The 22,681-nt window shown below is 42.6% G+C and overlaps 1 protein-coding gene and 1 long non-coding RNA gene across 2 annotated transcripts in view; one reads left to right on the forward strand and one right to left on the reverse strand.

Moving 5' to 3' along the window:
- The first annotated feature begins 4,211 nt into the window (after window positions 1–4,211).
- GMPR (guanosine monophosphate reductase) overlaps window positions 4,212–22,681 on the forward strand; it is a 42,608-nt gene continuing 24,138 nt past the window's right edge. The window contains exons 1-6 of the mRNA XM_053938534.1: window positions 4,212–4,789; window positions 8,755–8,874; window positions 9,485–9,568; window positions 11,166–11,339; window positions 19,081–19,162; window positions 22,092–22,198. Of these exons, the coding sequence (XP_053794509.1) occupies window positions 4,703–4,789; window positions 8,755–8,874; window positions 9,485–9,568; window positions 11,166–11,339; window positions 19,081–19,162; window positions 22,092–22,198 (654 nt within the window). The 5' untranslated portion in view covers window positions 4,212–4,702. The remainder of the gene's footprint in view (window positions 4,790–8,754; window positions 8,875–9,484; window positions 9,569–11,165; window positions 11,340–19,080; window positions 19,163–22,091; window positions 22,199–22,681) is intronic.
- Window positions 14,023–15,048, reverse strand: LOC128785743 (uncharacterized). Its single transcript, XR_008430010.1, has 3 exons — window positions 15,030–15,048; window positions 14,626–14,699; window positions 14,023–14,431 (listed from the first exon to the last, which is right to left on the reverse strand). It is a non-coding gene; the product is annotated as an uncharacterized LOC128785743 (long non-coding RNA).

Below are 22,681 nucleotides of genomic sequence, written 5' to 3' on the forward strand. Positions count from 1 at the left end.
CTGAGCATGGACCCAGCTACAAGTTCTACAATTAAATAGTCCACACTCTTTAATTAGAACCACACTCCCTTGAACAACCTGGACAGCTACCACTCCTCCAGGTAGTCTGAGGACAGTTCAGGGAACAGCATCAAACTGTTTCCAATATGCAGTTTGAGTGAGACCCCTTGAAGCTCACATATGGCATCTAAATGGCTACGTATGAGCCACACTCTAGCTCTTGCCTTGCAGGAACAGATTGGCGTGGTCCACTTTACTTATCAGCACAGACAGACTCTAAGCATATTTCATAAGCCAAGGAAGGTCAGAGTTGCATTAATTATAGATTGCTGTGATTACTTAAAATTAACATTTGAAACCTGCTGAAATCAAATGGGAATGGATACTGTCACTTACTCCTAAGTAAACTGTACCTTGAATGAGAAGTTGTCCTACTGACTTCTGTGTGGCCTGGGATTTAGCTGATGATTCGTGACTAAGATTCTTTTTCCTCCAAGACCTTTGAATTTAAATGAAAATACTTATGGCACACAAGTTTCTTTGTAACAAGTGATCTCCATACATGTAGATGAAGTCTGCTTGGCACACTTAAAAAAAGGCAGGGATCTCAGCCCCACTCCTCCCATTTCTGGTGGCTATCAAGGTCAGCAAAAGCCTTAATGTAGATGCTGTAATAATACTGATAGTTCAGAGAAACACCCTTATCTCCCCTACAAAAGGAAATCTGCTTGCATTTGCAGGGTTTGCTGAGGTATGTTTCTTGATCCATCCACTGGAAAATGCTACCCAGTGTAGACAAGGCCTGAACTCAGAACAATAAAAGGGATTTACATTTCTCGTAAGAAAAACAAGGTTCTTTCCTCAAATGTACTGTTTCTCCTTAAGAGTGAAAGATATTCATCACACGTCCTGCAGCATGTTGTTCTTTCCAGATAGGGATTTTGCTGGGAAGTTGTGACATACAGTTTGTGGGTGCACTTACCAGCTGAGCAATGCTTTCACTAGTGCTCACCACACTCCTTAAAGAGGCACACTAATTATGTTACAGGCTGTCTGTATGGAGCTACATGAGGCTATAGTATTTTCCTAGGAACCAAAGCAAGGAAGTCAGCTTGTGCCTTCGGTTGTGTTAGCTGTATCTCTTCTCTAACCAGAATTTCTCTTGACAAATAATGACAACATCGTTAAGCATTCACGCCAGAGGTGTTTTCAGGGGCTCATGAGTGCTCATACTTTCAGGTTGTCACAATGCTTCTTTCAGTACCAAGGAGTTACTGAGGAAGTGCTCTTATTTAAATAAGAAAAATACTAGGCATTGATAAAAAGAAGTGTTTTTAATGCCATATACAATTAACCTGGTACACCACAAATAGCTGGCCTCCAGCTGTACTTAATTTCACTGATCACAGCCTTTGAGGGGCAAAGTTCAGTCAGTTTTCAATCCACTTCAATATCCTTTTAGCTAGTCCACACCTCATCAGTTTGCCTACAAAAATGTTTCTTGGAATCTGTCAAAAGCCTAAGTCAAAATAAACAAGATCCATTGGGGTTTTTTTCTCATCCACTGAACAAGTAATTTCATCTTAAAAAGTGAGCTGAGCATGATTTTATTATCATAATTTCATGCCAACTAGCTTCAGTCTTTCTTGTCCTTCCTTCATTTGAAAATGATTTCTGGGATTATTTGCTCCACCACCTTCTCAGGCACTGAAGTGAAGCTGACTAGCCCAGATCTTCTTTCCTTCTTGTTCTTCTCAAAGACAGGACTGATATTTGCTTTTTTGAGTCCTCAGGACTTGCCCTCCCAATCTGATCCTGCTCTTATGAGGCCGTCTTCACTACTCCTGATTTTCTGATGCATCTCAGGGGCCTGAGAAAAATCTTACCAGGGAAGACCAAGGTGAAAATGCCAATGAATACCTCAGGCTCTTCCATGTCCTTTGTTACCAGGCCAGATTTGTGAACTAATTTATACTATTACATACAGCAGTATTTACAATTACAATAGCGGGATGAAAATCACAAGCTCAACAATCTTAGCTAATAACAGGCTTTAGATGCAGTAGTTACTATTTGCATTATAATGATCACTTTTCCCTCTTCTCAAAAACACCAAGTTTAGAAAACTTTTAGAAGACCAATTGGCATTGGTCTTTTCAGCTACAGTGGCTGAGCAGTTCCCTTCTGAGTGCATTGTTCCATCTGCTTTTAAATATAACTATAAAACAAAGACGTAGAGAAAAAAAGAACTCTGAAGGAAAGTAACAAATCATTTACATATGCTAAATTTGAAATCAGTGATGGCTCATTTATACTTGAAGACTAAACTGCATATGGCCTGGATGAACAGCTCTTCTTTCCATAGCAGAAAGAGATAATATGGGATCAATTATGGCAGATATATAAAGAGGAATAACAAAGATACATAAGAGGTGATCTTCATTTCTGGCTATGATATTAATGTGATTATTGATCATGTCCCCTCTAGTGTTCATACTTCAGAAAGGACCATGAAAAAAACAGAGGTGGTTCAACAACATAATTTTGATTACAGAAAATATATATTGAAGTAAGAAACTAGAGAATTTCAAACTTTGTAAACTTTAAAGAACACTCAAGCTGATCTGAGACACCTGACTAATCTTTTGGTGTGTGTACATGGGGAATTAATGGATATTAGCAGATACTGTGATCTGCAGGAAAATATCACTGTGAGCTCTGTGAGTGGAGACTAAAGTACTGGGAATTGTGAACAGCATCAGACATGCATTTTCTGTGGCTTACACATATCACTGCTAGCCTGAATCTCCTACTCTTCAAAACAGCACTGATCTTTTGAATTCACAATGCAATGCAGTGGCTTCTTTATTTCTTCTCAGCATCACATGCCTGCCATGAGGGCAAATGGAAGACCTGGTGCCAGGCACAGACAGATTGCATTTGTTTTTTTTCCATTCTCAGTCCTCTGCTACAGATATGCCACTTCCACAGGACCCATTCTCATCAGTACTCTTATTACTTAAGAGTAAATAGTGGCATATATGTCTCTCTGAAAAATATGTTTTAGTAGTTCCTTTATATTGTGAAGAAAACACCAAATGAATGACCTCTGTTACACAGATCAAACAAATTATAGAGTAATTTTTCCTGAATATCTCCAAGGGAAATATCCACAACAGCAAGGCTCTCCTGGAACATCATCTGGAGTTCCAAAATCCCAGATTCAAAAAGACCCTGGACAATCAAAACTGCAAACACTCAAACACTCTGCCTTCTGTGTAAAGCCCTGGGCTCATGCTTGGTCATACTAGATCGTCTGGGACACTCAAGCAAAGAGGTGTAAAAGAGCTCTGTGGGAAGGCAGGTTGTTGACCAAACATATGCAACTTTCAGATAAAGGAGAGAGCACTACCTCCTCCTGCAATGGCCCCAGGCTTCAGTTTCCAGTCACTAAAAATGCTTAGCTCATGTGTCTTTCAAAGTCCAAATTTAACAACCAACTGACTTCATAATTAAATAGACTTTAAGGCTTAAGATTCCTGTGGAAGTCATCTCATGTGGTATCTGGTAACCCTGCATTGATCCCTCTAGCAGCAGACGTAGATGGGCTCAGCTTGTGCAATCCTGCTGCTCTTAGTGTTTTTTTACTTGTGTGTTAAACTGTGGCTAGCACCGTTGAAATTGGAGGTAATAGTCACAAATCAGGCTCCTGTATGCTGAGGAGAAAACAAATGAAACCCAAAAAAAACAAACACCCCGCCCCCCCCCCAAAAAAAAAAAAACAAACCAAAAAAAAAAAAAAAAAAAAAAAAAACAAAAAAAAACAAAACAAAACCCCAACTAAACACAAAAACTCCCTGTTGCTTCTCTAAGTGCAGTGAAGTAGGAAATTCCTGAGGCAGCTGCAGGTGGCTGGTGCTCTGACCACTCTCCTATGACCAAGCAGCTGCACATTTCTCAACGTCTCTAACGCCAAAGCCACGGTCCGGCTCCTCTGCTGTGCTCTGCAGAGCCATGGGGAGCCCAGCTCTGCCTCAGTAATACCGAAAGCCGGGCAGGGCCGGGGCCGGGTTTGGGCTCGGAGCGGAGCACCCCGGGAAGTGGGATTCCCACGACTGCCCAGCTATACCAAGTGCTGTCTTTTTTATTTGGCTGGAGGGACAGCAATTGGGCCGTGCTGCAGCAGCCCTAACGGCGTTAGGGAACGCCGCAAACCCCCCTCGGGGCGGTGGAAGGTAGAGGGAGCCAGGCCAAGATTCAGCCCCGCAGCGGCCACCCGGCACGGCCGGGCTCCCGCACCCGGTACCAGCGGCAGCGGGGCCCGCTCGATCACATGGAGGCGCCATTTCCTATGCCCTTGCTTTGCCCTTAAAGCCGCCGCGGTGCCGCCGGTGCCTCGCCCCGCACGGGGCGGTTGCGGACGGGCGACGCGTCCTTGTCTGCCCCCCCCCCCGTACGCTGCCCGGCGGAGAGGTGGGGTGGCTGCGGCGGGGGACGGGGCAGAGGCTCAGCTAAATACAGCCTCGCCTAATAAAGCGATGGGGCCCGGTGCCCGCGCCCTATAAATACGCTCGGTGTGCGGCCGGCGGGCTTTGGCCGGTGCGGCTCGGCTCGGCTCCGCAGGCGGGGCGGTGCAGTCAGCACAGCAGGGCCGCCACTGCCGCCGCCTCCGCTGCCAGGGCAGCCCCGGCACCCCAGCGAGATGCCCCGGGTAGACGCAGACCTCAAACTGGACTTTAAAGATGTCCTGGTCAGACCTAAAAGGAGCAGCCTCAAAAGCAGAGCAGAGGTGGGGGCATCCAAACCCAGCATGCTTTTCCTCCCCCTTCTCAACGCTTAACTTCCTTAACCCACCTTCCCCCCTGCTTTATTTTTATTCCCCGGTCTCGTGCAGCAATGTCCTCCCCGATCGAGACGCCCTTTGCGTGGCAGGGGGATGCCGCTGCTCCTGGGAGGGAAGGACGGGGCCGGGTTTGCGGCGTCCGCGGCGTGTCCCCCTCACGGCCCCAGGGGAGCCGGGGGTGGCCGGTGCCGCGCTGGCCTCCCTCGCTCTTCAAGCTAAAATATAAGGGGGCAGTGAGGGATTGCTTTCTCCTAACAGGTGCCTGTGCGGCGCTGAGCGGGGCCTGACCTCCGGTTTCGGAGGGGGCGGCGGCGGCGAGCCAGGAGCGCTGCGGGCCCGGGGTGTCCGGTTACCCGCTCCGTAGCCTGGGCCGGCAGAAGCCGGTGATGACACCGGACAGGCAGCGTTGCCCTCAGCCTTGGGTGGTGTGGGCGGTGCTGGTACCGAGGAACTGATGTGATCTTAAAAAAAAAAAAAAAAAAAAAAAAAAAAAAAAAAAAAAAGAAGAAATAAAAACCCCGCGAAAACGCTAGGGAGCGCTTCTCAGTGTGCAGGGTGCCCGGGGCTGTGACCCCATCATGGGGGGTACTAAGGGAAATCACACCAAACCTGGGCGATGGATGCGTTTCACCCTCACCCGTGTGACCTGCGTGTGTAGAGCCCTGGAGTCCCCTGGGGCCCTGTGCCTGCTGACCACTGTTAGCCGGAACAGTTCTGTGATTCTCTTGATCAGGGATCGGGAAAGACCCTGGGAAATCAATCCCATAAGGATCGATTGCGTCCACAAAAAAAAAAAAGATGGCTGCCTCAGGATCGAAGGTGCCTTCTCATTTACCCCACATAACCCCAAGGTTAACAAAGGATTTAGTTTGACTAAAGAAGGAATTATGTTGTGTTGGGGGATGAAAAGAGGATTAAGATTTTCTCTAGGGGACATGGAGTTGTAAGAGAGAGACTGAGGTAGAAAGGGAAAGTGTAACAGAGAGGCTGTGTTTACTATGGGCCTATGGCCAGGGATTTTGAGGACAACTAGGCGAAACTTCTTTGCCATCATAAGGTGTAAGAGGCCCTCTCAGAAGAAAGTTGATCTCTGGCAAGTAATTTTTAATTAATGATGAACAGTGTCCCAGCCAAGTAACTCCTCATAGTGTGCAATTACTGTACATTAAGCCTGTGGGCACTTTCCAGCCATTTACTTGGGGACCTATGGATCCCTCCTTAAAATTCACTGTGCCGGCCTGGCTAACAGGTGGAGCTCTGCTCCACTGAGTGAGTGGCAGGCACATGGCTCCTTCAAGTGCAGTGTTTTGTATATTTAGCAGGGTGCAGGCTGTGGAAAGAAGGGCTGCTGGGAAGGGAAAACGATAGGAGGAAGATGAGCTGATATGGAAGGATTGTAACGGGTGGCTCTGATGAACTGTTAAAACATTGCAGATGAGAAAAAGTGTGTGTCATGAGGGGGTCAGTGAAAACCGATGAAGGTTAAGAAATTGGACACCATCACTGAGGCTGTGGCAACAGGGATAAACAGAGTCTGCGAGAGCCAGATCTGAAATGGACAGCCCCAGTCTGCTTCAAAACAAGAATATAAATAAATAGTTCTGGCAGAGGAACAGAGGCAGCATACTACAGTGCCTGTTACCCAGCAAGCTGCTGCTTTGAAGCTTGTATCAGGAAGCGTCTGCTTCTCTGGTGTGAAGCCTCGTGTTGCGCAAGGATAGCTTTTTATGCAGTGACTAGAGTTAAGTCAGCTTCCTGGAGAGGCAGTTTGGGATGTTTGCAGATCTTCCTGTAGGTTTACTATGCTGGTACTTGTTTCTGATTCCTTGCATTGTCTTCATTTTCCATGGTAGCTTTCTTTTTTTGAGAAGGTATCAGAAAATGTGATGCTTGAATTCAAATATCAAAATTGGTCAGAGCAAGGGTGCAAGTAGGAGCAGCATTATCTGTCTGTGGGGTCTTGGTACTCACATAGCCTGTTATTGCCTTGTCTGGGCTTACTCATGCACTCTATCCCTTCCAAGTTCAACAGACGAATGTCCTGTAGGAAGTTGTTAATTTAAATGTCTTAATTTTTTAAAATTTAAGTAAGTCCACAAGAGCAGCACAATTTGGTAAAATAGGTAGAGAGAATGGCAGACAGCATGATCAGCAGTGTGACTGATTTCCACATAAGGAAAAATGTAAACATACCAGGATAATTCAGTATGGAGAAGAAGCAGCTGTGGATGATATACTAAAAATGCATAAAGTGAGGAGCGGAATGGAAAAGGTGAAACTGAGTAGTGGCTGTTGATTGTCTCTCATAAAACAAGAAAAAGCACTGAATGTATTTACCAGGCAAAGGTCATAGTTTTTATGCAACATATTATTTGTCTTATTGCTATGGGATTTTGGAGAGGCTTAAAGATGTGAAACACTAAAAAAATAGAAGGCAAGTTCTTGCCTTGTATTGTGTCTATTTTGCAGTATTTTTGTGTCTTTTCTGAAATGTAACTCTTCTCCTTTTTGAAGTTTCTTTGAAAGAGATGTTTTTCCTTTTTAAAACTACAGGGCAGTGGTTCTGGTGCTGGCATCTGTGTAGAATTGGTTGTAGGATACTTTTGTGTCCCCTGCCCCCCTTGGTTCTCGTTAATACATTGTGTTAAGAGGGAGTAAAGTAAATTAAGTTTTCATACCTGTTTCATACCTATCTTCTTCATACTATTTTCTGTTAGCTGCAGCTAAAGAATGTATTGTCATCCATGATGGCTGGAGAATTAGACCTCTGATAGTAAATGGGAAGAAAGGGGTGTCTCCATTAAGATATATCTTGGCTTGTTCACGAAAGTGACCCTTCACTTACAAGCTTATAGGAGAACCTGATTCACTGTTTATCAGTAAGGCACCAAGATATTCTCTTATAAAAATCAGTAATAAATCCCTCATAATATTAATCAGAATCTAGCCTTCAATTTGGAAGTGCTCAAAATGTGTTTTAGTTGAATAGTAAAAAATCCTGTATTTTTTCCTGTTGCTTTCTTTCTTGTGATGGATTTCAGTTTAGTTCAGATCTCCAAATGTTACTGAAAGGTGCAATGGGAATTAGTGAAAACTGAAAGAGCCTTCATTTTCGCTAGAGACTAAAATAATATCTTAGAGTTGTGCTGCTTTTTTTTTTTTTTTTTTTTTTTCCCTTTTGAGCATTTTTCCCCTAGGCAGGAAAGTCCTAGCTAGGCCAGTGGGAACTGATCTAATTTGGTAATACCTCTTGCAGATGTAAGGAAAAAAATGCCTGGTGTTACTGTGATCATTTGAAGGTGCTGAAGAAGAAATAACTTTGAAGGTGAAGGCGGATATAGTTTTAAGACATTAACTTAGAAACTAGCAGCTTCTTGGTTTAGCAAGGCAAGGTATGGTTGTTCATATTGTGTGGCAGGAGTGCTGGTAACTGTGACCAAAAGATCATACTTTATTATATTGTCATTTACCTTGAAGACTAGGACAAAATCCTCTATGCCCTGGAGATGGAGGGAGTTGCAATTCTGACTTCAACTTGAGTTTCTCAGGCAGCCATACAAACAGCTGAGATTACTTCTGTATACAATAACCCAGAGTCCTCATTATCCTTTCTTTCCAAGCCCTTCTGCCTTTTTCCTTTTAGTTTTTAAATTTTATTTTGGTTCTTTTTCTTAAGTAAGAGCTCTATTTAATGCAGAAAACATTCTTTCAAATTTTTTTCTTGTTTGGGAGGCAGAATTGTAAAAAAAAAAAAAAAGAAAAATTAATGATGTAATAGTGGAACAAAAGGAACAGGAAATGTGAGGAAAATTGAGAAGCTGCATCTAAACGTGCTGTATCTGGAATCTGTGGCAAAACTCGTGTAAGATTACAATCAGTTACTTAAAAGAATGCGTGTCTGTTCGCTGCAGGTTGACCTCACGCGCACCTTCACCTTCCGAAACTCCAAGCAGACATACACAGGAATTCCCATTATTGTGGCAAACATGGACACTGTGGGGACATTTGAAATGGCTGTGGTTATGGCAAAAGTAAGTCTCAACTCTCATTTCTGCAACAGTTGGGAAGCTGCTGGGTGACAGTGAGCAGCCTTTGTTGATTTTTAGCTAAGTTTGTGGGAGAACAGGGGAATATGAGTTTAAAACTCCAGAATAAGAAAAAACAGGTATGCTTTTACAACTACACAGTTACCACAAATAGGGCTCCTGATATAAGGAAATTTCTGTGGAGATGCTTCCATATTGGGAAGCTTCCATCTTGGATGTAGCTCAGCTTCAGGTGGAGCTTCTAGAGCTTAGTTTTTGAGGTGCTCCCTGCCAGGAAAAAAATTAGCTGACAAGTTTTGAAAGTATAGGTTATGGAATAGGCCTGCAGCACTTTCTAAGTTAATGAGTCTCTGTCACATTCGAAATACTGACAGTAGCTTAATGAAACATATCGTAAACCTGATATCAAAGGTTGGCTAAGTATGCCAAGTTGCTTTTGAAGAGCTGTTTATAGTTGCCTGGTCTATTATTCACGGTTACTGTTTCTTCCAAGCAGGATGAGCCTATACGTAAAAGGGGGTTTTCTAATGCCTTTTTTGCAGCTGAGAGAAAAATTACTGAGACATTAATATCAGTTCTCTTGGTTTTTTGCTAGCATGCAATGTTCACTGCAATTCACAAGCATTATTCTCTGGAAGAATGGAAACTGTTTGCTGCCAATCACCCAGAATGCCTTGAGGTACATTTTTCTACTGTAAATTGTTATGGTTTATTGCTTTGTTCTGAACTCGCATGCACTGGAGTCTCTAGGGAATACTGTTGTCAAGTGAGGTTTTGGGGAATGAAGATATTTGCTGTTCTTAAATTCATCAAGGAAAGTGGCTTGTTCTGATTTAAAAGAACGGCTATGTGAGTCCATTACGAAAGTGCTTATATCAAGATGCAAAAAAGCAAAGTTTATATATGCCTGGAATGGAAACAGAGAAGTATCCTTAGGAGTAGGTATGAGTGCTGTGCTTCTGTTGCTGTTGCAAGCTGTGGTAGTTCACCAATGTGAATAATTTCAAGTGACCCAACCACAGGCTGACCCTGCATACCCTTGTGCCAGGCAAAGTCTTTGCATTCAGATGTGCAAGTGGATCTGGAGTCTGCAGGCTGGAAGGGCCTAGGTGCTGGGCCCAGGCAGGGATGAGCATTCAAAGTTGTCAGAGCTCATGTGTTCTCCACTAACCTTCTTGCACCAGAGTTCACTTTGTGCTATTCCTGGCTGTGCTATCCCACTTGTTCACAGGGTCATAGCCTGAGCCATTATATTTAGTAGATTTAAACATTGACTTAATTTGTGACTTTGTCACATTCAGACTTCTTTTCTTCTGTCAGGGTCCTGTACCAGTAGAGGCACTGTGAGTGTGTTTGGCCATCTCCCCTTCTTGCTCAAAGTTCAGTGCAGTTTTTGATCTTTCTGTGTATAGAAAAGAATACTACATCTCTGTATTATATCTTTATCTGTCACATTTCAGAATTTTATTATAAAGGTTATTGATTACAGGGTTGTCTGAAAGTGAGCCTAGCACTTTGGCCAGTCAGGATTACTTACATGCTACCACAGGGTAGAAAGTGGTCCCAGGAATGTCCTGTGCCTGAACACATCCAAACTTAGCTTATTTGTGGTACATAATTGCTGGAATAGGATCTCCTATTCCTATAGTGATTAAATACTGACTTGTACAGTGACCTTGGATTTCTGCAGAGGTTTTGTAGGCCAACAGCTATAGAAACTATTTTGCTTTTGGAAAGAACTCGTTGGAAGACAAAAGAAGAAGCAGTCTGCTTGTTTTCATTGGTAGCTGACCCTGCTGAGAAAGGGGATTGGACTACAAAATCTCCCAACGACCCTTCCCAGCAAAATCCTGTGATTCTGTAGATCACAATAGTGCTTGGTGAACTTAAAGACGCAGATTTTACTCTCTTGACAGTGCCCCAAATTTTGCCTCTCTAACTTCCTGGAAATATACCAAGTTAGGGTTTCATCTGTGCTCGTGTTAATATGAGTATGGCTGAATCTTGATTGATATCAGATGATTATATATGCCTGTGACAATCCACTTGTGAATGAATGCTAGAATGCTAATTTCACTCTCTTTTATATAATTTAAACTCGACAGAAATAGCCCACTGATTTTCCCAGGAAGGTATTTCATATTACATAGTGTGATTTTTCACTAGTTACCAGCACAAGTTCTGCCAAGACTATGCAGGAAAAGACATACAAATTGTGTGTGTTTATTTCCGTTTTTGCAACCTACTACTCTGTTTTGTTCTCTCTTGGTTTTTAGCATGTAGCAGCAAGCTCAGGTAGTGGACAAGATGATTTGAAAAAGTTAACAAGTATTCTAGAGGCCATTCCAGCTATCAAATACATCTGCCTGGATGTGGCAAACGGCTATTCAGAGCATTTTGTGGAGTTTGTGAAGTCCGTCCGTGTCCTGTTCCCACATCACACCATTATGGTAAGTGTGTAGAAAGAGGGGAGGGTGTGTGAATTCTGTCCAGGAACAGGACCCGGAGTTTGACTGGTAGGCATCAGAAGCTAGAAAAGGAAGGGAAGCAAGGCAGGATGTTTAATAACAGTTTGGTATTGTCCATCCATTGCTGATACCTGTGCGAATGTTTAGTGTGTGCTCTGATACAGCTGTCTGATTAAGTTGGCATGGAGGACTGGGTGGATCCAGTTATTTTCCTACTTGTGTCCTCCTTCTCACACTAGATGAGATCTCTAATCGTTAAGTGTATAGGTTTATTTTGGGGATTCCAAGCAGAGGTTTGCTGTGGGAATGTGCCAACATTTCTGGCCAGCTGGGGCCAATGATTGTTAGATCACTGTGAAGACAGCTCAATGCAGACTGATCCTTGCCCATGATAAGAATAAGAGGGATGTTGCACAGTTGCAAACAGCCTTATCAGGGAGCAAATGGTCAATGCTGAGGCTTTTCATGGTGCTTTCTGTGATACTATCCCATCTCAGAGTGCTAGTTCCATGCTTCCTTGAGCCCTTTTGCACCAAGAATAGGGTGTTTATATGGACATGGAATCCTAGCAGAAGAGCGCTACTGCTGCTTTCCCAGGGCTCTTGAAGAAATGTGTCTGAATTGTTTCCATGAGAATAGCAGAAATCCTCAAACAAGCAGCAGATCTGTAATGAGGTTACCATCCTTTCTTCAAGCCAGTGCAGCAAAAAAATCGTGCTTAGGCAACACTTGCCTGGTTTCCCGTGCCACAGCTAAAGCTTCATGCATGTAAAGTAAATGTGAAGTAAGAATGTTCCTAAATGCGCATTCTCCCTTGGCTCAATAGAGAATAACATGTTGAAGCAGTTCAGAAGAGGATGCATTCCTTTCTCCCATGTCGGAGGAAGGCAGTGTTTTTGCTTTGGAATGATGAAAAGTTGAAGTGAGCTGGAATGCTTGTTATATTCTGGATTATCATAGGCCGATGAATAGGCATTCTTCAACAGCTGCCAGGGAGAGGTGGGAGCCATTTTGGTATGGTCATATTTCCCATGGCTTTGGAGAGAGAGATTTTGGAACTGTGAAATGATAAATGTGGGTCTTCTGAGCTTTCTGATTCATGTTCACTGCAGTGAAGGAAGAAGCTGTTTCCTTGCTTTGAATCTGGGAAGTATTGTCCCAAGTGACATGATTACTCCAGTGTCTTTGAAGAGTTGTGGGAGGGAGCTTAAATCACATAGTTAAAGCCAAAGATCATCTCTGTCAGGAGTGGAAAGAAAATTGTGTGTCATGCCCTCCTCCACCTCCCCACAGATTGCTGACTTTGCTGACTGAGGAGGGAACTCAACCAAGATGAATTCCCCAGAAGGCAGAGAAGGTCAATGTCAAAGCCAGATATCAAGCCCAGGTTTTAGTCCAGGGTTCTTAGGCCAGTCTCATCCACCTTCCACATCTGTTCAACTGCCTTCCTAGTATCTCTACTTTTGTGGCTAAGGTTATTGTTACTTCAGGTCTCAATGTCCTGACAGCACCACCTGCTTGAGCACATTTACAGCCCTGACCTGTTCAGTTGCCTTCTCTGATTGTAGCTTCTTTCCCTGAACGTGGCTTAATATGGGTTATGTTTTTCATCTCTGCACAGCAATAATTTCCACTCTTAAAAGCCTTCTAACAAACTTGGGGTGTTCAAAAACCTTTTGCTTTCCAAAGCCTTCTGAGTCTGTTCAGTCCCTGCAGGTCTCTGATTCAACTAGACACCCACCTCTACCCTCCTTCCAAGTTAATTCATGTTCTGTGCCAAAATGGCCTTTTGAAGCTGTTCCTGGCTGATATGCAGGAGCTGGTCTAGGCTCCTTTTAATGGTAATCTGGAAGACATGTCCTGCTGCTACCTGTTACGACTGCTTTGGTGTGTCTGTGCTATGCCTGCAGTATGTTCTCTGCTGTTGGGGCTTTCAAACAAAAGGGTTAGCAGTTAAATAGGAGGTATAAAAATAAAGAAGCTTTCTCATAGCTGAAAGTGATCTCCAGGACCTTGTTTGCTTTCCTCAGCATGACTATTCATTCCACAGTCAGCTGTAGTGGAATACATAACAGTAACCCAACCCTGGATCTCAGGGAATGTGTGTTCCCAGGGGCCATGTAATGGGTTCAGCTCTGAGGCTGAAAGGGGATAAATCAAAGCAACTGTGGTTAATGTAGTACTCTCTGTGGCCAATATTCCCCTGCAGATGGAGTATGTCTCTTGTGTAACAACCTTTCAAATGCATGTTTCTGTCTTTTTAAATACTTTTGTAATCACATTACCTTATTTTCTTCTGCCTGGTTCTGACACAAGGTTTTTTCATTACTGTATTTTGTATTAATTTACAAAGAAGATCAGTTTCTCCATGGAACACAAAGGGTAGGGAAGATAAACAGGGACACAAAGGTACAACATGACTTGTCTTAAATCACTCATCAGGTTGGGAATGGGGGAAGAAGGAATATTTAAGTCTTCTGAGTGTCCCACAAGTGCCTCTCAGAAGATCCTGAAGAGGATCACCCATTGGGGTGTATCGCTGTTGTGCAGCGTTATGTGCATCAATTGTGCATCAATAGACTTGAGCTTGTTTGCTCAAGTCTAAAGAAAACCTTTAGTCAGCATGTATGATGGAGGATCACAGCCTTTATATTACAGGTTGCATAGTCCTTATTTATTAGTTTAATTGTAGACTTTGGGGTTATTCCATCACCCTGAAAGTCTTTTTACAAGCTAAGTTATCTTTGCCAGCAAGCTTTGCCAAGTTTTTATCCTGAATTTTTCTTTTCATGCTATTCCTCTGTTCATTATAGACAAGTAACCCTGAGGGGAGCAGGGAGAGTGGCAGGAAGAAGACTGAGGCAGGAGCACACTTGGAGATACAGTAGCAGCCACAAGATGTGGGCCAGAGGAGGATACAAGAGGAATTGCAAAGCAGAAGCAGAGGGAAACAGCGGAAGCCAGAAATTGTTGTTCCTCCTTGGAGTCAGTAGCAGAACTTTTCTGGGCCTTGGAGGCAGAATGGAGGCAGGATTCAGTCAGAGAATGCCATGCAGACTACTCCCAGTTCATCCCTGGAACACACACCAGAGTAAATTCAGTTGTGGCATGTCTGCCAGGGCTGATGTCTCAGAACAGGGCCAGGCAGGATCCCAGGATAGGAGAGAGTGATGCTGCTGAACGTGTCTCAGGTCAGGCACAGTACTGAGTGCAAGCACTGGGTATGGCTCAGCTTTGCAAAGGGCATCTCCATCTCATGGTTAAGCACCTCTTGCTTTCGTGGGTGGGAAGTGTCCTTTGGCCGTCTTCCTGATAATGTGGAGGCACAGACTGTGCTTTCCTCTAGGATACAAGAAGAAAGTTTGAGAACTGTTGTCATAGACACTTCTCCCCAGCTCGATCCATTGCCATTTGCCAGCAGCTTTCAATCAGTGCAGCAGTGTTCCTGTCTTAGGCAGTATAAGTTGGTATTTATAGCAGGCTTTCATGAGGCACAGTATCAAATGCCTGACTGAAATTCAGAGGCACTGCCCTATGTGTTCACTAATTTTGTATCTCTTGTCAGAGAAGCTGTAGTCTTTATAATCCTATTAGGTAAAATCTTGATCTCATTGAAGTCAGTAGGGAAACACCCTTTGACTTTTCTGAGGCCAGGATTTTCCTAGGACTGACCCTCAGTTCAGTCATCCTGCATACTGCTGGAATGACCCAGGGTGGTGTTCACTTGAAACTTCATACTGAGTGATGGTACATCACAATACTTGCACCAATTGCTTTGTTCCCTGACTACTTGTGTAAAGACACTACAAAGTGCATTGTCTGTAGTGACTTCACAGTGTGTATTCCAATTGTGTTCTATTCTTTTAAGTTAATTTTAAGAGAGTTTAATTTCTGTAGTCTCAGTCTTTCTATAATGATCTTTTCAGATTTTTTTTAAGTTGAAGTGTTCTGGCTTTACCATACCAGTGAGGACTTTTGCCTCAATTCAGCTCTCATACTGGTATCAGTGGTAAGGCAAGCATTGTTTTCAGTAAAGCAGAATTCAGCTGGATGTGAGTAAACTGATTTCCCTTCAGCTGTTGTACTGGGGTCTCTTCACATACAGATAACTGTGCCTCTCTCATAGTGGTATTTTTTTGTGCTCTCTGAGGTCTGCAAAAAGTACCTAAAAGAAGCAAGCCTCTCATTGCCAGGTTGTAGTCTGCTATGTAGAGCTCCACATCTTCCTTGAAAATTTGTTAAAGATCTGCAGATTAAGAAAGACAGAAATCAGTGATGTGTGTACATGCATTCCAGGAAAAAATGTATGCTGGGGACATAAGTGCTTTTCCCTGCTAGGATGAGCATTTTGAACCAACATATGCAGTTCCAACATTTTCTAGCAGTAACTTAACAGTAAACGTCTGGTTAACATTTCTGAAGAGACAGTTTGACAACTCTCTATGCTCTGCTAATAAGAAGACACTGCTGTTTAAGTTAAATACATATTTGATCCCAAATCTCATGGAACCACTGACTCGAATTCCTATTTATGAATCTTTTGAATGTGTTCCAGTATTTCACCAAGTTGTACTGTGGTGTGTGTCATACAGCACAGGTCGTCATCTGCCTTCCAGAGGTAAACTGCTTCCTGCATGTCCTAAGTGGCACGCTTAGTCATCAGCCCCACCTTGGAATGTACAGCACTTAGTATAACAAATTACCACTGAGCAGAAAGGAAGCAGCACTTAGCTGAAACACTGTACCTGTTACATATTCTTTATTTCCTGATTGTTCTATTTTATTTTTTTTCAATCAATATCATGCTCTTTTGAGCAGAGTTAAATGGTCCTATATCATAGGCCACAAATTGCTCCTTGCTATTGTCATTGTCTTTATAAGTGCTTCAGGTGGTGGCTTGTCAGCGGTTTCAAGCTAATAAAAGGAGGAAGCAAAATTCAGTAAAAATAAATAAATGGTGAAATGGGAGTCAGAAATCCATAAGTGGAGAACAGGCCTTGCCCAATATTCCCTGGTTACCCTTCTGCTGACTTCAGCAGTAGTTACATTTGAATAAAAGCTGTACTAAGTAAGGACTTTAGAATTTGCCTCCTCCTTTGCCCATATCAGTACTGCTACAAACACTTGCTAAGTCCTGCAGTATCAGTATGTAAGAGGTTTTCTGAACATCTCTAGATCTAAATTCAGATCTCCAGAAATTAATAGCCTGTCCTTAGTACAAGTACAAAACAGGTTATGTGGAAAACTGGAGATTTATCTTTTGCAGTTTTCCTGGTTAGGAATGTTCTGTAAGCATGAGACAAGCCACAGAGCTGAGATACAAACCAAACCTGGTTTGTAATTGCCCAAGAGTACTGAAGGAGCTACAAATGTTAGAGCAGGACCCCTCTCATCACCTATGGAAGGTCTTGGGAGTGTGGGGAGGTTCCTGCTGACAGAAGGTGAAACAGTGTTATTCCAGTTTACAAGAGGGGTGTAAGGGAAGACCTGGGAAACTAAATACAAAGATATAGGGCATTGGCCACTTCTGTAGGAAGCTTGTTTCCAGGGTTTTCCATGCTCCTGCTGAAGAACTGATTATTCATTTCAGGTCTGAACCTCCCTGAGGAACACAATTTCGAGCCATTCATATGCATCCTGTCACTGGATCCCAGTGAGAGCTCAGCACCTCCCTCTCCGCTTCCTCTCCTCTGGAAGCTGTAGTGATTAATGAAGTCACCTGTTGGCCACCTTCTCTCCAAGCTAGGTGAACCGAGGGCCATGGCTACTCCCCACAGTACCTGCCTTTCAGTCACATCACCAGCTTTCCTACCTTCTTCTGGCACATTCAAAGACCTTCACATCCTTCTTAAATTGTGGGCTGCAATTTATAGGATTGCATTCTTGTACAATGTTCCCTCAGAGTATGGGAATGCAATTAGTACAGCTGTAGTGAGTCAGTTCAGTATGTGCTATGTCAGCATTCATTTGCTTCGTGCAGCCCTTTGCAGAGAGGAAAGTGTGGTCTGAAAATGCACTGGGTAACAGTTTGTTTTCAAATGTAACTCATAGCATAGGTTTTTTAGCTCATAAATCTCCTTTGAATAGGATTCAAATGTCATTTGAAATCTTTGCTCTTTGAAGACTTTCTTTTCCCTGAAAATCATCTGGACAGAGGACACTCCTGGCAAGGGAATTAATCTCTAGCCTCACTCTGACTGCTGATCGATCAGATGCACAATTGGACACATGCAAGGGCCTGTCTTGTCACACTGAGCTTGCATCAAAATGTTTCTTTAACTGAATAGAATAGACTAGCAGCTCTCTGCACTTACTGCACCAGTTTTGCAAACCAATTACCAAGTGTGTGCTAGAAGGTTGTTTTGTAGTTTCTTTCATTAAAAGTATCAGTAATTTTATCACACTGGCATTCTCTGCATTCACAGCATCCATGAACCAGAAAAATCTGTATCTTGTGGTATGTTACTACAGGCCACGTACCCAGCTGAGGCTCTAACAGGAGAGGGCCCCCACCTCAATGAAGCACACCTGAAAAACATTACTCTAGGAATAGGTAGCACAGTATCAGGGGAAGTACTACAAGTTTCTGCTACAATTTGGAGTAGGTAAATGTTCCTGGAGGCATGAGTAGATCACAAGGTGACTGTGAGCCACCAGTGTGACCCAGGCAAATGCATTCTTGTGTGTCAGGCAAGATATTTCCACAGAAAAAGGCAAGTGTTGTGCAAAGCCTTGGTGAGAACTCACCTGGACCACTGTGGATAGTTCTCATTCCTCAGGTTCAAGAAAGATCTGTCTGGTATGACTTCAAGGAAGTCTGGTATAAGGCAAACAAAGACTAAGCAATTGATTAGGGATGTGGAGAGCCAATAGAAGAAGTCTTCTAGAAGAAGCAAGACAAAGGCTGAGAGACCTGTCTTCACTTTCAGCAAAGATAACAATGTAGGCAAAAGGAGGAAAAGAGCTATTGAAGTGCAAGAAAAAATAGGGTAAAGAGCACAAACCAATTCAGAACTTCTTTCAAAGAAGATGTTACCCTAAACAGCATGCTCTCTGTATCTCTCCAAAGGTCATGCAGGGGGAACCAAACCCCTGTTTTTAACCAGTGGCATCACCACAACCAAATGTATGTATATGGTGTGAATGCTCAGATTTATATAGTCTCTATGTACATACCATTTTTGGCACCAATGCACAAATTTAGAAGAATAGTACCTTACTTTCAGTGGGCAAAATACTGAATCCTAAAGGAAGAATATATTTTCCAGTGTTTTAAACAAGACCTGAACTTCTTCCTGCAAAGCAAGTTGGGTAAAAGGCATGGAGGTCTCTAGGCTGTTCAGGAGAGACAGTGGGGCAGGAGAGGTGCATAAGTTCACTGTATATAAGAGCAAAGAATAGCCCCTGTGCTTAGGGATGATGTAGTTGAGAGCCTATGGGTGATGATTAGGGGGATGGATGACAAAGCAGATCTCTTAATGGAATGCTAAGGATCAGGGTTTATTGGACTACTTGTTAAATTCATTTGACTGGAGAATTTACCTGTATGACTGGTTTAGTCTCGGTGGCACATCCAAGGAACAGTATAGTGAACTATATTCTTCCATATGCAGCATAGTTCAACTTCTAAAAGCTCTGGATCAAACTTTACATTATAGTTTTTAGTCTTTACTGCAGTAGTCTTGGAATCTCCTGTACATGTGATACTGTTCTTTCTTTCTAGGCAGGCAATGTGGTGACAGGAGAGATGGTAGAAGAACTTATTATTTCTGGAGCAGATATTATTAAAGTGGGTATTGGACCAGGTAAGTCAAATAAGGGGGTGGCTTTTTGTACCACTGGTAGAGGATAGAGGAGTTGTCCAGATGGACCAAGTGTATAATGCTGTTTCCCTGCCTGTGAGAATGCCAAGACCCACTCAGGTCAATAAAGTACCAGTGAACTTGCACACAGTGTAAAAATACGGGAGATAGATGGTGGGTGCTGCTACCTAATATCTGTTCCCAACAAACCTCTCCTGTAGAAAAGCAAGTTGGGTAAACATTCAGACAATGCAGTCAGATCCACACTCACCACAGCTAGCTCAGCGAGAGAGGCAAGAAAGGCTCTTTTTGCAAGGTTTTATTCCAGCGAAGTCAGGTGAAACTGAAGGTAACCCAGCAAGAAAGAGGGCAACCACGTGGAGCAGGCAGCTTAAGAAGGGGAAGGGGTGGGGGGCAGAGCTAAGGGCTGGGCAGGGCACAGCCACCAGGGGTATCCAACCAATGAGGGAACAGGGAAAGGAGAAACAGGGGAAGTCCACATGAGTCTTGCCTTTTCCCCTGAGGTGGACTACTTCATGGTAGTCACTGCTGTTGCCAAGGCAGGGGACTTTGGAATTTACTGAGAGCAGAGCATGGGATGCTACAGCAGTGTGTTTAAGAAATCCACATACTGGTGGATTGGGTGCCAGTGTTTCATATTGAACAGTGTTGCGTATTGCACCTTCAGTCAGTGAAGACAGTTGTTATTGGAAGCACTGGGGTGCCTGAGTTCCTGACATCACTGATAATGTGTGTTGTGTTTGGGAGCACTTTTCTAGCCTGTTGAAAAGAGGATGAATCATCCGAGCTAAAGCTCAAAGGATACTGTGTCCAGGTGTCCACCTCTTATCAAGGAAAGATGGGTTTCTAAATACCTTTATGATTTGTGTTCTGTTAAGCTGAGGTTATCCTTGTCAATGTTTTCAAAGATTAAATGGTGTCAATTGTGAAATACAAATAACTTTGCCTCTACCTGTTACTATTACCTGGGTGCTAAAATTTACATTAATGCACTTACATGCTATCTCTCTGACATTTCTATGGATAAAAGAGGGCCCTGACCTTCTTACAGTGTTTTCCCTATCTTCCCTAATATTGTTGTCTGGCATACACTGGCATAATCTTTCTTTCCCCCTCCCCCCCCCCCCCCCTTCCTTGTGCCTTCCTTCACATGTTCCTTCTCTTGCTATTTTCTTCTTAGACTGCAGCTGGAGTCACCATATGTGGGCTAGATTTTAAAGTGGCTAGCACAAATGCCACTGACACTGTAGCTGTGATCAGCCAGTGCAGTGCAGGCAGATTGTTTACTCTGCAGTGCCAGATAGTTATGGTCCATGAATGGATAACTGGAGCAGAGAAAATGATGTAATAAACATTGCAGTTGTGCCCAGGAAGATACCAAAGAATAAATACTACAAAAAAGATGAAAAATCAACAACAGCGATTTTGTGGTGTAATTGTCATGGGCAAATTCAGATTTAACAGAAAAATAATTATAGTTCTTTGCCTCAAACATGGAAATACGGGTAAATGCTGTATAGTCCTCCCTGGAGATCTTCCTGAACAGATCTGTACAAGTTGACCATACAAACCCACAAGTAACAAATGTTTCTCCCTCAGGTCTTGAGGCTCTTTTCCAGATAATGATCCATCTTGTGAAAAATGGCAGTGATTTATTATATAGCATTACATACACTATGAAGTACAAGCCCTGTGGAACTTATATTAAAACGAATTTTCTTACTATTTTGCAAGAATTCTTCTCAGTGTTTTCACTTTGTCAGTTCTTTGAAGGATCTTTGGTAACTTTTGCTTTACTGGTAGCTTGAGTATACCTGGATATCAGCTGAGTGAGGGGATCCAGATTTCACTACATTTTGGTTTAGAATCTGTTCTGAAATTCTCATTATCATGCAGACCTTTTAGGTCTGTAACCTAAATTTTAGGACCTAGACTGGCAAAAAGTAGTCTTCATTTTGACTCTTAATTTGAGGGAACAAAATAGAGAAGATATTCCAAAAGGTCCAATAGCCCTGTTGCTATGTTGAACTGTAAATAAATTGGTTTATTTATTTATTTATGTATGTATTTATTTATTTATTTATTTATTTTAGTCTTTACTGCGGTAGTCTTGGAATCTCCTGTACATGTGATACTGTTCTATCTTTTCTATCTATATTATGTATAGATACATAGATATATACCGATATATGCATACCTTTATTTTTATCTATATGTACATGCATGCACAATGTATGGGTATAAATAATATAGTTCAATGAGTAGATATATTTCCTATATTTCCCTTGTTGTTGTACAACTTTCAGATGATTATTTAACTCACTTTTTAAATGCTATGTGTTGATTTTTTTATATTCCCCAAAATTGCCATCAGCCAAATATTCCTGCCATCAGTATTAAACAAAAGATGGGAAAATTTTTACAAAGAAAAAAGAAAAGAAAGAACAGCTTTTACCAGATAATTACTTCTTTAAATATGCAGAAAAGAGATAGAAATATTTATTAGAAGAAATAGTCAGTTAGAATTAGAAGAAATTAATGCTACTGCTGAGTCTTGCAGGTTGTGATTCTGGTCCTTTGTCTCTTCCCTTCAAGCATCTCAATCAGATTTGCTTTCTTGTGATGCAGTAATTTCCTCAGTAATGCTGAGAAGCATTACTGATGGGAACTAAACTGGGACTAACCCTGGAGAAGAAAGGGGAGACATTAGTCTCCTCAGCCACAGCTCCCATGAAGTGGCATGAAAGCATTTCAGAACTCAAGTTCCTGTGTGCTCCTTTTATCTGTGAGAAGCCAGCATTGGCAATAGAGATTTCTTGGGAGAAAAATAATGCTGGTAGAAACACATTTTTTCTGTATCATTTCTGTCATCCTAATGGGCTATGTTTATTCATCTCATTCTCTTGTCTAGGTTCTGTGTGTACTACTCGGATTAAGACAGGGGTGGGCTATCCACAGCTAAGTGCTGTTATTGAGTGTGCAGACTCAGCACATGGCTTGAAAGGACATATCATCTCTGTAAGTAACTATCATCCACTCTCAGATTCCTACTGTGCAAATTGTTGTGGAATGGGAGAATCAAACAGTCTAGTACCCTGCATGTTAAAACCTGTCCCGTCATCCCCAGTTGACTCTTGTATTATTTCCTAGGACAGTCAGTGGAGATCCAGATGTAAAGAAACCAGCTCTCTAACATTAAAAAAAGATGTGGGCAGCTCACTCCTGTTTATGCCTTTTGAAATCTGCTTCTTCCTTAGTGGAGTAAGCTGTTAGGTAAACAGAATAGGAAGCTTGATAGTGTTTTCACTATTGAAGCAAACAGTAATTCCTATTAAAGACTTCTGAAAAAGGGGTGGAATGTAAACATGACTTTCCTCAGAGTGTGACTGAGGGGCAGGCAGGCAGTAGTGGGGAGTACCAGGTAAAATTATGTGAGCCCATCTGTGTTCTAGTTGGATTGATTCAGAGAGCATCCTCACAAAGCTCTCTGCACAGGGGCAG

This window comes from Vidua chalybeata, chromosome 1 (assembly GCF_026979565.1).
Source record: "Vidua chalybeata isolate OUT-0048 chromosome 1, bVidCha1 merged haplotype, whole genome shotgun sequence".
In the NCBI taxonomy this organism is placed as follows: domain Eukaryota; kingdom Metazoa; phylum Chordata; class Aves; order Passeriformes; family Viduidae; genus Vidua; species Vidua chalybeata.